The 15,298-nt window shown below is 40.8% G+C and overlaps 2 protein-coding genes across 9 annotated transcripts in view; both read right to left on the bottom strand.

The window, feature by feature from the left end:
* CLCC1 (chloride channel CLIC like 1) overlaps window positions 1–9,511 on the bottom strand; it is a 34,160-nt gene extending 24,649 nt beyond the window's left edge. Inside the window, exon 1 of the mRNA XM_036235124.1 lies at window positions 9,404–9,511. The gene's annotated coding sequence lies outside the window, so the exon portion shown is untranslated. The remainder of the gene's footprint in view (window positions 1–9,403) is intronic.
* A 1,846-nt stretch (window positions 9,512–11,357) lies between these two features.
* WDR47 (WD repeat domain 47) overlaps window positions 11,358–15,298 on the bottom strand; it is a 45,012-nt gene continuing 41,071 nt past the window's right edge. For all 8 annotated transcript variants that reach the window (XM_036235118.1, XM_016155611.2, XM_016155614.2 and 5 more), the window contains 2 exons: window positions 14,356–14,574; window positions 11,358–12,717 (listed from right to left, as the gene is read on the bottom strand). In XM_036235118.1, the coding sequence (XP_036091011.1) occupies window positions 12,575–12,717; window positions 14,356–14,574 (362 nt within the window). In that variant the 3' untranslated portion in view covers window positions 11,358–12,574. The remainder of the gene's footprint in view (window positions 12,718–14,355; window positions 14,575–15,298) is intronic.

Below are 15,298 nucleotides of genomic sequence, written 5' to 3'. Positions count from 1 at the left end.
TTCTTCTAGAGCTAAGATAATGCTTTCTTTTTGAATAACCAAAATGAAACTCAGTAAAAAGGTATTCACATATAAATATACACACACACATATTCTCATAGAGACAACACTGAGGATTTTCCATATGATTCAGCAATTCCATTCCTAGGTATGTACCTAGGAGAAATGAATATATATGTCCACACAAGAACTTGTACACAAATGTTTATAGCTGCATGATTCAAAATATCCACAAAGTAGAAACAACTCAAATGTAAATGGATAAATAAAACGTGGCATATCCATATAATGGAATATTATTAGGCAATCAAAACAAATGAAGTACTGATACATGCTACAATATGGATGAAGCTGGAAAACATTACGCTGTGTGAAAGAAGTCAGTCTCCATAAACTGTGTATTATGATTCCATTTATATGGCCAGAATAGGCGAATCTATAGAGACAGAAAGCAGATTAGGAGGTGCTTAGGGCTGAAGATACATTAAGGGACAGAAAGGTAGTAGTTAAATGGTATAGGGTTTCCTTTTGAGGTCATGAAAAATGATCTAAAATTGTTTGTGGTAATGATCCTATATATCTGTGAATATACTAAAAACCAATCAATTTAAATGAGTGAACTGTATAAAATGTAAATTATTTCTCAGCAACACTTAAAAAAATCCACAGGTATTTTAACCAAATTGTCCCCTACCCCTGATCTAACAAATGGGAAAAATAAAGGTGCAAAATTAAGATTCAGACTTCCCATCAAAATGGTGGAGTAGGTGAACACTGTGCTTGCCTCCTCCCATGACCATATCAAATCACAACTGAACTTTAGAATCATCATTGAAAACCACCTGAAGTCTAGCTGAACAGAAGTCCAACAACCAAGGACATAGAGAAGAAGCCACATCGAGACTGGTAGGAGGGGTGAAGACATGGAATGGGCTGGTTCTACACCAACAGCATGGTGATCACTAACTGGGAGCGATAGCTCAGCTGTGGAGGTCCCCACTCCACCCCGAAGAGGAAGGAGTCCCATATCAGGCACCCCAGTCCAAAGTACCAGTGCCAGAAAAAGGAGTCCTTATAACATCTGGCTGTGAAAATCAGTGGGGATTATGTCCGAGACAGAGCACTGTTGGTCTCGGGCACCCTCATGAGGGGTCCGCACATGGACTTACTCACACCTCACCCTGCAGGGATTTACGGGAGAAACTGAATTGACTGGCTTCAGGGTAGGGGCTGAAGGGGCAGAGGTCAAGGCAGCTCTCTCCAGGTACTGAAGCACTAACGGACACCACTGCTCCTTTGTGGAGTCCTCCCTTTCCCCAACCAGCAAACACAAGAGGGTGCCAAATATGAACTCTCCATTAACCTAATTTCCTGAGATCCCGCCTAACTCATGCGCCCACCCGCACCCCTTCCAGCAGCTTTTCCACACAAGCTAGCTGCCTATGTCAGTTTGTGCTGTGGACTTTCCCAAAATTTTCCCAAAATTTCGCAAAGGTCCGCAAACCCCAAACAAGCAGCAGCTGGCCTCAAAGTGCCCTGTACCTCTTGCTGAGCGGCCCCAAAGCCAGCACAAGTGGTGGAAGGCCTCAGCTCACATTGTGGTGCCCATCAAAGGCTACCAAACCGAGCACTAGCAGCGAGAAGCCACAGTTCACAGCATAGCCTCTCCCAAGCGCCTCTGAGCCCAGTACAAGCAGCAACCAACCGCAGATCGCTTTGTAGCTCCTTCTAGGTGGTCTTTAGGCAGGCACAAATGGTGGCTGACCTTGGCTTCCACCAGAGTCTCTCCCAAGAGCCTCCAGAACCAAAACACCAGTGGCCAGCTTCAGATCACACCCAAACACCACCCGACAAGCTCTACGAATGACAAATCCAAAGGGCACACTTGGCTGGCACCAGAGCCCCACTAAAGCAACTCCCACTCCATGGGGTCAGCCTCCACACAACAGCTTGTCCACTGTAGTCACAGCCAGTCGACTTGAGGATCAGTCCCACCCACTGACATGGCGAGAGCAATCAAGGCTTAACTACGACAGGGGGATATACACAACCCACGAGGGATGATCTATCCAATACACAGGAACGAACACAGGGAGTTGGCCAAAATGAGGAGACGAAGAAACATGTCCCAAGTGAAAAACAGGTCAAAACTCCAGAAAAAGGACTAAACGAAACGGAAACAGGCAATCTCAGATACAAAGTTCAAAACACTGGTTATAAGGATGCTCAATAAATTTAGGAAAAGAGTAGATGAATTCAGTGAGAATAAAGGGTTAGAAAACAGAAAAGAACCAGTCAGAAATGAGAATACAGTAACTGAAATGAAGACTATATTAGAAAGAATCAACTGCAGAGTAGATGAAGCAGAGGATCAAATCAGCAACTTGGGAGACAAGGTAGTGGAAAACACCCACTCAGAACAGCCAAAAGAAAAAAGAATTTAAAAAATGAGCATGGTTTAGGGGACCTGTGTTCATCACCACTAAACCGGTGTTATAAGAAATGCTAAAGGGACTTCTTTAAGTAGAAAAGAAAAAATCAAAAATATGGGTAACAAAATATAGGAAAGGAAAAATTCTCACTGACAAACACTTTGTAAAAGCAGTGGATCGACCAACTACAAAGCTAGTACAAAGGGTAAAAGGCAAAAGTAGGAAGACCATGTGTAATTACAGTAACTTAAGGGATGCACACAAAAGAAGTAAAAAACCATGAAAAACAGAGGGAGTGAATAAAAATTGTAGTGATTTTAGAATGTGTTCAAACTTAAGCTCCAATCAAAAGTCAGGATGGCTGAATGGATTTTAAAAACAAGACCTGTAAATGTTACCTTCAGAGTGAAAGACATACTCAGACTAGAGGTAAAGGGATGGAAAAAGATATTTCATGCAAAACAAAAACACAAAGCTTGGGCAGTAATACGTATATCGGACTAAACAGACTTTGAAATAAGAGACAAAAAAAGGGCATTTCATAATAAGGGACTCAATCCAACAAGAGGATTTAACTCTTATAAACATCCATGTTCCTAACATAGGAACACCTCAACAAAGCAAGTATCAGTGAACATAGAGAAATCAAAAGAGACAAATGAATTGAAAACACAACCACCCAAATCTATAGGACACGACCAAATCAGTTCTAAAAGGGAAATTTACAGCAATACAGGCTTACCTAAAGAAACAAAAAACTCATGAAGGGGGTGGTGGGTTCACGGTGCAGTGGTTGGCATGTCTGCTTTAAACACAGAAGGTCCTGGGTTTGCCTCCCAGGTGGAGGGAGTCATGGACCATACCCCAGGTGCACCTGGGTGCACCGGCCTGGCCCGGCCCTGGGGCATGTCGCCAGCGTCTGGGAGGAGACCTCTGGCCTTCAGAGATCCAGTTCTTAAAGGGAAATAGCAACATCTATAGGTCAGGGGTGGAAGTATTGGGGTGGGGAGGATTAAAGAGTGGGGAAGGAAAAAAAAAAAAAAAAAACCTCATTAACCTTGTACGTAAAGGAACTAGAAAAGGAAGAACAAAGTCCAAAGTAGAAGAAAGGAATAAAGAGCAGAAATAAATGCAATGGAGTCTGAGCAAACAATAGAAAAGAGGAATGAAACCAAGAGCTAGTCCTTTGAAAACAATGAAGCTGACAGATCTTTAGCAGACTCATCAAGAGAGAGAGAGAGAAGGCCCAAATAATGAAATCGGAAATGAAAGAGAAGTGACAACTGACACCACAGAAATACTAAGGATTATTAGAAAACACTATGAACACTTATATGTCAACAAACTGGACGCTTGGAAGAAATGGATAAATTCCTAGAAACATACAAGACTGAATCAGCAAGAATCAGAAAATCAGAACGGACCAATAACTACTACAGAGAAAGAATCAGTAATCAAAAAACTCCCAGTGCGCAAAAGTCCTGGACCAGATGGCTTCACAGGTGAATTTTACCAAACACTCAAAGAAGCATTAATATCTACACTTCTCAAACTATTCCAAAAAACTGAAGACTCCCAAACTCATTTGACGAGGCCAGTAGCAGCACCCTGATACCAGAATCACATAAAGACACAAGAAATTTATAGGCCAATATCCGTGAGGAACCCAGACAAAAATTCTCACCTAAATATTAGCAAAAAGAATTGAGCAATACATTAAAAGGACTATACGACACAGTCAAGTGGGATTTATTCTTGGGATACAAGGTTAATTTAACATCTGCAAATTGATATGATACACTACATAAAAATATTATCCTATTACTAGATGCAGAAAGAACATTTGACAAAATCCAGCATCTATTTATGATAAAAACACTCAGCAAAGTGGAAATAGAAGGATAATATCTCAGGATACTAAAGGCCACGTACGACACTCACAGCTAACATCATATTCAATGATGAAAAGCTGAAATCTTTTTAAGATAAGGGGCAAGACAAGGGTGTCCACTTTCACCATTTTCATTCAACATAGTACTGGATGTCCTACCCACAGCAATCTTGAAATAAAAGGCATCCGAACTGGAAAGGAAGAAGTAAAACTGTCATCATTTGCAGATGACATACTATTATAGAGAGCCCTAAAGAGTTCACCAGAAAACTATCAGAGTTGATGAATTCAGGAATAGCAGTGAAGAACCAAAGTAACTCCATTTTGTGACGGGCCTCCATTTCAGCCAATTCCTGGAAATTACTGTGTGAATGCATGTGTGACCATCACTATGCGGACGCTATGGAAACGGTAGCCACCCCCCCCCCCCAGTCAACCTGTAAGAATGGCCCTGGAATTCCCCTTCTATTGTTTGCTAGTTAGACCTCCCCCTGCGGCTACCTGCCCCACCAATGTTTGTAAAGGTCAAATTTGACTTAACCAATCCTGCAACGCCAAGACCTGTCACCTCGGCTTGTAGTTTTTCCCTTTAGATATGTCTGTAAGACTAAGGCAGGGGCCCTTCTCCTGCACACTGCTTTGGCTGTGTGTGGAGTTGGGACCGAGCTAGCTCGCTAAGAAACTCCCTTGTGTGATGGCATCGCCCGTTGTTTCCTTGGCGGCTCGTGGGGCTCCGAATCGGGGCACAACAGCAGGATACAAAATTAATATTCAGAAACTGGTTGCATTTGTATCAATAACGAAATCTTATTGGTTATGACATAGAAATGAAGAGAGATTAAGAAAACAATCCCATTTACAACTGCATCAAAAATAATTAAATGCCTAGGAATAAATTTAACCAAGGAGGTAAATGACCTATACTCAGAAAACTATAAGACACTGAAGAAGGAAACTGAAAGAGATACAAATAAATGAGAGGCTATACCATGCTCATAGACAGGAAGAATTAACATTGTTAAAATGTCCACACTACCCAAAGCAATCTACAGATTCAAGGTAATCCCTATCGAAATACTAATGGCATTTTTCACAGAACTAGAACGAATAATCCTGAAATTCATATACGACCACATATAGACATATGAAAAGATGCTCCACATCACTAATCATCAGGGAAATCCATATCATAATGAGACATCACTGCACACCTGTCAGAACAGCTACCGTCAATAAGTCCACAAACAAGTGCTGGTGAGGAGGTGAAGTAAAGGGAACCCTCATGCACTGTTGGTGGGACTGTAAACTGGTGAAGACACTGTGGAAAACAGTATGGGAATTCCTCAAAAAATTAAAAACAGAACTACCTTAGGACTCACTAATTCCACTTCTGGGTATTTAACTGAAGAAATCCAAAACACCGATTAGAAAAAACATATGTACCTGTATGTGCATTGAAGCATTATTTACCATAGTCATGATATGGAAGCAACCTAAGTGCCCACAATAAACGAGTGGATAAAGAAGATGTGGTACATATAAGGGACTGTTATTCAGCCATAAAAAAAGGAAATCGTGCCATTTGTGAAAACATGGATGGACCTAGAGAGTATTATGCTAAGTGACAAAAGTCAGACAGAAAAAGACAAATATCATGATTTCACTTACATATTGAATCTAAAAAAGAAAATAAAACAGAAACAAACTCACAGACACAGAGAACAAATTGCTGGTTGCTCAATGGGAGTGGGGTTGCGGGAAATGAGTGAAAAAGGGAAGGGATTAAGAAGCACAAATTTCCAGTTATAAAAACAGTCACGGGGATGTTAAGTACAGCATAAGGAATATAGTCAATAATACTGTAATGACAATGTACGGTGTCAGATGGCTACTCGATTTATCAAGGTGATCACTTCAGAAGTTATAGAAATGTCTAATCACTATGTTGTACAACTGAAACTAATAATATCGTATGCCAATTGAAATTTTTTTTTAATTTTTTTTAAATTAAGATTCAAATGAGGTGATTAAACTCTCAAACCAGAGAAAATAACCTGCTTCATCTAAGCCTCCGCATAACACTGTCAAATTGTTTCCATACTTAATACCTCCTCTATTCAACACTGATACAGTAGCCAGCAGCCCCAGGTGGCTATTTAAATTAAGTGAAATAAAACAAACTATTCCTCATTTACACTAGCAGCTTTTCAACTGTGAGTGGCTAAAGTATAAGACTGTGCAGATATTGAAGACTTCCATCGCCACAGCAAGTTCTGTTGGATAGGCTGTCTCATACCTACCACAGATAAGGGAATTCAAAGACGAGAAAGTCCTGGTCCCTGCCCATAAATGGTTTACAGTCTAGTTGTAAGGATAAAATTAATACCTGGCTACACTGAACACCACTCCTCAGCACATAGCAGTGAAAATAGCCACTTACTGGTCTCTTTTATTAGCACAGAGGCTCTTAAGCCTGACTGTGCATTAGAATCACCTGGGGGCTTCTAAAACTCCCAACCTAGTGGTCACATCCCAGACCCAATACGTCAGAATCTTTATGGGTGGGACCCAGGCACTGGGATTTTTAAAGCTCCCCAGGTGGTTCCAACATGCAGCTAAAGTAGCAAATTGTTGCCCTGGAACATGAACTTTTCCAGGAAAAGTGACATCTTATTCAATCTGAATTCACTCTCCCTCTTGCCCCTGCATGTCTCCAAGCCCAACACCTACCCAGAAAGACATTCAGTAAGTGCCGGTTAAACAAATGATCAACGCCATAGCAGGGATTCAGAGGGCTGGAGAGTGTCTAAGGACCAAGGCACAGCTCACTGAGAGAAACTGGAAAGGTTTCATGGAGGAAGGGGCATGGGAAATGGATCCTGAAGCCACAATTCTAAGAATGTGAGATAAGGGAGGCAGAGCCCTGCGTGTGCTTCAGACACTAACGAGGCGGTGGGCTCGGCGACGGAGAGGTCGGCTGGGATGACACCGCCAACGTGAAAAGCTCGTGACGAGCTTCACCTGCTTTCACGTACGATGGCACCTAGATTTTGGGAAGAGGAAACTAGCATTGTGTACAGAATGCAGGGAAAAAAAACTTAAGTTTAGAGAGTCCAACGAGAGGCTGGAGCAGAAAAAGGATGCTGGCCTGAAAGAGTGGGGGCAATGAAAACAGAAGCACAGGTGACGTGTTTTGAAGGTTAATTCTATAGACCTCGGCAACTGAGGGCACAGAGGACACTGGCGAACAGGACTCCAAGATTTCAAGGCCGACCAACAACAAAAATGGTGATATCATTAACTTCAAAAGAAATGCAGAATGAGAACATAGGTTTGGGGGGGGGGAGGACGGAGTTCAGCAGTCATTTATTCAACATTTATGAAATACCTACTGGACTAGGCACTGGGGCTTAAGTGCCAGGGATACCAGGAAACCAGACCAACCAGATCTTCTAAGAACTAAGAAGGTAATAAAGGGAGTGTCTGAATTGAGCAGAGGTTCTGAGAAGATGACAGAATATGCAATCGAGGCTGCAGGAAAGGCTTTTCTAGGCAAAAAGGTTTTACACTACTGAGGAGGGGTGAAAAAATCACCGTTCTAAAGCACAAACAAGAACAGCTGACAAAATTCATGTTATTATGTGACTAGAGGATGGAGAAATAGTCCACTAGAAAGCCTGGAGCGTCACTGTGTGGGGAGGCTGGAGATTTGGGCGAAAAAACAGCACTTGTGGGCATTGTATTAAGGGAGATGACTCAAAAGCCTGTGAAGTAGCTGAGTTTTGACTATGACACTCCCCCCTCCGCAACCCCAAAGTCATGCTATTGGCAACCACGTTACTTTCTCCAATAATGATCAACAGGTGAAGAGCTTTATCACGGCTGGGGATCAGCAACGTGAAAATGATGGAAGAACAGGTGAGGCAGATTAGTGGAATCAGCTGCAAATTCAGGCCCTCCTGCCAAATCCCCATGGCCACTGATTTAAGGCTGGAACGCCTTACGAAATCTTACAATTGATTTCACATTTCTTCCAAACCTGCTGGGGACTTTGTTAAAAAAAAATAGGTTCTGATTAAGTCTTTAGTGGGTCTGAGAATCTAGTTTTCTAACAAGCTCCTAGTGATGGCTGAGATGTCGGCCCACAGCACACTGAGCAGCAAAGTGTTAAGAAAAGCAACCGTCCTGTGTTGGTTTAGTTTAGTGGTGACACTCGTGATTCTACTTGTTAGTAATAGACTCTCTCCCCATTATCATCTTTTTAAAATCTGCATCAAGCTTTAACACTAATATCAATACTAGAATATATAATAGCTAGTATTTTATTAGTCTGTGCCAAACACTGCCAGCTACTGAGTGGAAATCAGCACAAAAGGAAAGTATCTGATTTCAATGAATTTACACGTTTAATGAGAAAGACAAAGCTAACTTGAGACAAATTTTGTATTAACCTAGAAGTAGCATGGCATAAAAGTCAGGGGGCTGCAGTTTAGTTCCCGCGGGTATGCTTAGTTTCACAGAGATGTGTCTCTCCAACTTACATTGCATTTCTAACAAGCTCCCAGGTGCTGATGAGGATGAAACGACTCGGGGGACCACACTTTCATCACCACTGCCACAGAGAAAACCTGAACTGCTTTTCACCACCCAAGTATGCATCTCTCATTTTTTACATTCAAATTAGATTTTTTGAGTTTTAAAAAATTAACTACACCAAATCCGAGCTCTTCTGCTAATTAATGGTATTTGTTCAAATGATGTTTAAAGTTTTCAGAGTTAACTGAAACCAACAAAATCCAACGTTTGTTCGGGTCCGCTTGCACTTGCTTTGCTGCTCTTCCCTAGGCCGCTCTTTGAACCGTGTAAACGCAACAGCAACCTCCCAGCCATCAGAGATAAGGCGGCCCGCCGGCCGGACAGATAAGTGGGCAGGTCGCTCGCCCATCCGGATAAACGCAGCGCTCCGCAGCCCCCGCAGGCCCAGGATAGCGCGGCCCCGGGGAACACCCGCGGCCTCCCCGCAGCCCGCTGGACCCACACGGGCCCGACCCGCACCCCCGCACAAGCACACCGCACTCACGTCCACAGTCGCCCGCCGGCTTCTCCAGGACAGCAACACCTGCTCCGGGCCACCGGAGAAGGTGCCGAGCTCGGCTGCAGCCGCCCACCGCTCCAGCGGACTGCTGGCGCCTGGCGCGTCTGCATCGACGTGCCCGGGCCGCAGCTGTGCGTCGCTCCAGGGCGCGCAGCTGATTGGCCCGCCGAGGGGGCGGGGCCAGCCTCCACTGGCTTGTTTTAGGGCGTGGTTTTTCTTTTTTTATTTTCATCAGCAGAACTCTGCAAATGAAAACTTAAACGGAAGCCAAATGTATAAAACATATACGACGCATATTTTTTAGTCTTGATCTATTTTATAAGGTCGAATGTGTAACAGTTACAGCAAAACTCGGAAACCTATTTTGAGCATATTCTTCAAGGAGTATACTGAATGAAAATGATAGTGGAGGGGGCGGGGGAGATTGTTTTTTGTCTTAAACTGTTGGTCTTGCAATCTCAGGGAACTCCAAAGAGAAAATAGTGAGTTTTACACACTAGAAGGCAATGAGAGATGTACACGGGTTATTGGCAACAAATTTTAAAGTCACTTAAAATTTGGTAATATAAATTGTGTGTGCACGTTGCTTATTAGTTTTTAAAAATTAAAATACGCCTGACATAACATTTACCATCTTAATCATTTTTAAGTGTACGAGGTGTCATTAAGTACATTCACATTGTGCAACCATCACCACCATCCATCTTCATAATTCTCCCCCCCCCCCCCCCCCCCCCCCCGTAAAACTGAAACTGTATCCATTAAACTACTCATTTCCTCCCTCCCCCCCCTTGGCAAGCTCCATGCCACTTTGTATCTCTATGAATTTGAAAACTCTAGGACCTTCATATAGGTGGAATCATAAGAGTATTTGTCTTTTTGCGGCTGGCTTATTTTACTTAGCATACCCTCAAGGATCCTCTGAGTTATAATGTGTCAAAATTTTCTTCCTTTTTAAAGGCTGGATAATATTCCATTGTATTGTATACCAAAGTTTATTCATTTATCCATTGATGGACACCTGGGTTGACTGCACCTTTTAGCTATTTTAATGTTGCTACGAACACGAGTTTACCAACATCTTGAGACTCTGCTTCCAATTCTTTTTGGTATATACCAGAAATGGGTTTTCTGGATCATATGGTAGTTTTATTTTTTGCGTAACCACCATACCGTTTTCCACAGTGGCTGCACCATTTTACTTTCCCACTAATAGTGCACGAGTTCCAATTTCTTCACATCCTTGCCAACACTTATTTTTGATAGTGGCCATCCTAATGGGTGTGAAATGGTATCTCAGTGTAGTTTTCATTTGCATTTCCCCAATGATCAGTGATGTTGAGCATCTTTTCATGTGCTTATTGGTCATTCATCTATCTTCTTTAGAGAAATGTCTATTCAAGTCCTCTGCCCATTTTTTAATCAGGTTTTTTTGGAGGGTGTTATTGAATTGTAGTTTTTTATATGAGTATTAATCCTTTATCAGATACATGATTTGCAAATGTTTAATACTATTTCATGGGTTGCCTTTTCAGTGTGAAATTAAGCATGAAAGTAAACTGAGGAGGAGACTGCAGCCTATTTTTAGCAGAGCCCTCTGCATGCCTGAGGTGGGAAAACTGTGTACCTACCGAATATCCACAACCTAATTAGATTTCCTTTCTTGCTAAAGCACTCAATTTAATATATTTATAGTCTGTTAGAATTTAAATATTTTACCAGACTTTTATTAATCAAATTTCACAATATATTTAGATATCGAATAAAAGAGATAAGAGGCACACAGAGTTGGGCAGTTGCCAAGGGTTAAAAAGTAGAAGAACTTTAGAAAGAAACTTAAGAATTGATTGTGGGGTTCATTCATGGGATCACACTATTTCCAAGTAAACCAGAAAGAAAATAACACTCACAACTGAAAGCCACAGATAAGGAACAGAAATAGTTTGTGTCAAGAGGTCTTTATTGAAATAATAGCACAGTTACACTTCTAATACCCTTTCCACTTGTATACAACAGTTTAAAATTGCTTGTAACATACAGTGCACAGACAGTTCAATAATTAGAACCAACTCAACTGCAATTTGAAATAAATAAAATAGCCTATTTAATAATTTAAAGTAAAATTACTATACAATATGAAAATAAAGATACATAAATGTTAGTATCTACAATGCCGTAGAAATAAAATCATTATTTTGCATTACACAAAACAGTGCAAGAAAAAAATCCAAATAAGCTTTTGGAGTGCAAAGTTTAAATTTTCCATTTTTAAATTATCATGCAGACATAGCATTTCAAGCCATGCTACAGTCTATGGCAAAGTTTTCATTTTTTAGAGGAAAAATGCTAGCCAGTAAATTTACTGTCATCAAGTGCTGTATCACACAATGCTGCTGCTCTGCTTCTACAGTTCAGTTTAGAAGGGAGGTGTCTTGTTGCATTCAAAAAACTGAAATTAACAAGTTTCTGAAGCAAAACACATTTACCTTTTAAGTCTGAAACAAAATAATGTGACAAAATAGTAATTATATCCCTGGGTTTAAGAAAAAAAGGAAAGGTCTATACCACATAATGAACTAAGAAGCAGTTTCCCATCCATCTTTAAATATCGTAATGATCCTTAGTGAAAATAACCATATAACTTTTGAAACATAAAATTCTGACCTCTAGCTGACAACTGATACAATATCATGGGATTGTGAGAAAAGCAAAAGTAATTTCTGAACACCTATGTTTAATCTGTGTAGAACTTGGTTGCCTTACATGTTAATAATATGCTTAAAGTATAGTTAAATTTCAATGTGTATATAAAACTGTTATTTAGGCAAAGACCAAGGAATGCATTTAATACTAAACCGTAAACACATCATCCACCGTGACTTGGAGTGCACAACGACAACGTAAGAGCTCTTCTGCAGACTTTGGCAACAAGACTACACACAGCAGGTCACAGCAGCATGAGCTCACGTGGAAGACTGAAAGCACTGCAGAGCAACACCACCCAACAGCCCCGACCAATGGGGGACACGGTAACAAGGGCCTCCTCGTGCTAAGCCACCTTCCTGGTCAGTCTGTGTTCTTCAAATTGGAAATTTTCATAACTCAGTAGTCGTAAGCCTCCGTGCCTTCACTGCATAGATCGACACTGGGTGTACTCTATCCACTGTAAGTCCAGAGGGTCACAGTTCTGTCTGCAGAGGACGACAGGAAGGAGAGATCCTGGGTGTGCCACCTGCACTGAATCACTTTATCCTTGTGCTCTCCCACCTCCATGATAGGAAGCTGTTTAGTGAGGTCTCCTAAATTAACAAAGAAGAGAGAGATTGATTTATAATACAAAATGAGTACAGGTATAGATTCCTACTACTTTAACACATTACAGTATAAAAAAGCCTAAACTATATTAATACATTAACAAATTTAAACAGGGATAAATGACTGAATGGCTAATTACCTTAGCAGTTTTTGGTAATATACACAAAGTAACATTTGACACAGTAACATTTGAAATTCACTAAACTTGATTTCTCCTTGACTTTAGTGCCACTACATATTGGTCTCCGTTGGTTTCCCTTCTCTTCCTGACTTAAAGTTTGGTGAATCCCAGAGTCAGCCTTGGGATTTCTTGTTCCCTTTTTCCCTCACTTCCTAGGAAATTTCATCTAGTATTATGGTACCATGACTACTTAGATATTAGGATTCGCACACATTTCATCTCCAACCTCGACTTCTCACCTGAGCTCTAGACTAGTACCCAAATAGCTACTCTACTCCTCACTTGATTGCCTGTCAGTCATCTTAAATGTAACTTGGTTACAACAAAGTCTTGATTTCTTGCCTACACCTGTTCCTCCCCAACCTGTCTTCCTCAATTCAATTAATGGCACCATCCAGCTGCTCCTGCCAAAAACCTAGAAATCAGCATTGATTCCTTTCTTCCTTCACTCCCCAAATTTAATACAAACAAATTAAAATAAGTCCCAAATTCAGTCGCTTCTTACCACCTTCACATCTACCACTAGTCCAAGCCACCATCATCTCTCACCTGACTTTTGCAATAACCTCCTCATTGATATTGATATTTATAATCCACTCTCCCTACAAAACTCAAAGTTATCTTTTAAAAATGTAATTCAGATCATATCACATCCTGTTTTAAATCTTCCAGGGGACTCCCATTATGTTTTTTTTTTAATGCCTATAAACCCCTGCCTCTGATTTATTCTCTTCTCTTCTCTCTCCCTTGGTTCCCTTGCCACACTGGCTTCTTGCAGAGCCATGAAAACATCAAATTCATTCCTGCCTCAGGACTCTTCTCCTAGGATCCTAGCTTGGCTCCTTCCTTCTCATCACTCAGGTCTCTGTGCAAATGGCACTTCCCTGGAGAGACCTACTCTGTCCTCTCCAATCCACCTGTGTCTCTCTCCTACTTTGCCAGTTTTTTAGTAGCACCTAAAATTACATTGTTTTATTGATTTTTTTAATTGACCTCTAAAATAGGAGCTCTATCAAAGAGGAAGTTGCCTGTCTATTCATCTATCTGTACACAATAGCTATTTGCTTAATGAATGCTTAAAAATAAAGCTAGATACTGAAGACAAAATTACACAGATTACACACCAAGTTTTTTAAAGTAGAACCATGTGGGGGTACATAAAAGTATATTTTAACATCTATCATCGTTGAACTCAAAATGATTCAGTGTCATAAGTGTTGCTTCTTTTAAATACTTTAAAAACTATTGAACAATAAAAATAAGACTACTCTATTTACTTATTTGCTATAATTCATCTCAGTATGGTACTAAAAATTTGATCAGTAAATACTATAAAACTAAAATTTGAAAATGTCAATCTCGCTAGATTAACAAAAAAGAAAGATGCCAAATAGAAAAGGAGAGACTAAAAAAAAAAAGGAAAGAAGTCAATCTTCATCACCTTGTAGGTCTGTCACCTTTATTTTCATGTCGTAGGATCCTGTTAACAAGTAGTGAGCTCCAGGAGAGAATCTAACAGAGCGAACATCACTGGAATGAGGGTGGTAACTTTGTACCATTCTTCCTCCTCTTATGTCATACAACATGCAGCTAGAATCTTCTTGTCCTGTGGCTAAGAGACGACCACTGGGATCTACAGCTACAGATGCCACTGCACTGCCTGTAAAGCAGAAGGAATGGAAGTTTCAACGTGAAAAAAATCAATCTAGCTAAACTGCAACAGCTAATTATGTCCACTGAACCATACACTAAAATTTGACGTAGCTTACCAATACTGCTCTGTTATGGAAAAATCCAAAATAACCAATAAACATTCGTGTCTTTTTTAGGAGCAAAGTATGTAGCAAGATTCTGTGAGAAATGAGAAAGTCCCTTTGTTCTGTCAGTTGGGAGAACCCCCAGGGAAAACGTTACTTATAGGCCAACAGGTGGACCACTTTTCCCATTGCAGTGTTTTCACTGCTGAGTATTGGCCAGAAATAGTCCCAAGCCCAGCTTAGTATAGTTGGGAGAACAAAAAATTCAATAACAAAATATGTTTTAGGACACTCTAAGCAGCACAATAACTGCCAACAGAAAATAGGCTCTGAGTCCACAAGCAGGAGCCCTAACTCTAGATCATGCATCCGTCTTCAGTAGGGGGAGCAATGCCCCCAAGGGGGTGCAAAATGGTCCTCAAAGGATGAAAAAATCTCAGCCATTAACAATAGTTTGTAGCTCAACCACACCCAACAAAATCATACTGCTTAGTATTTAAATTCTCTTTTTAGGAAAAAATTTAATTTCATTTTTCCCCTTAGCAGAGGCAATATGAAAATAAGGTTAAAAAACACTGCTCTAGACCAAAGTGGCCTGGGAAGACTTCACAGAAAAAAAGGACACAA

Source organism: Rousettus aegyptiacus, unplaced genomic scaffold (assembly GCF_014176215.1).
Source record: "Rousettus aegyptiacus isolate mRouAeg1 unplaced genomic scaffold, mRouAeg1.p scaffold_m13_p_17, whole genome shotgun sequence".
In the NCBI taxonomy this organism is placed as follows: Eukaryota; Metazoa; Chordata; class Mammalia; order Chiroptera; family Pteropodidae; genus Rousettus; species Rousettus aegyptiacus.
The sequence above is the reverse complement of the archived record's forward strand: the minus strand, read 5'-3'. Positions and strand labels throughout refer to the sequence as shown.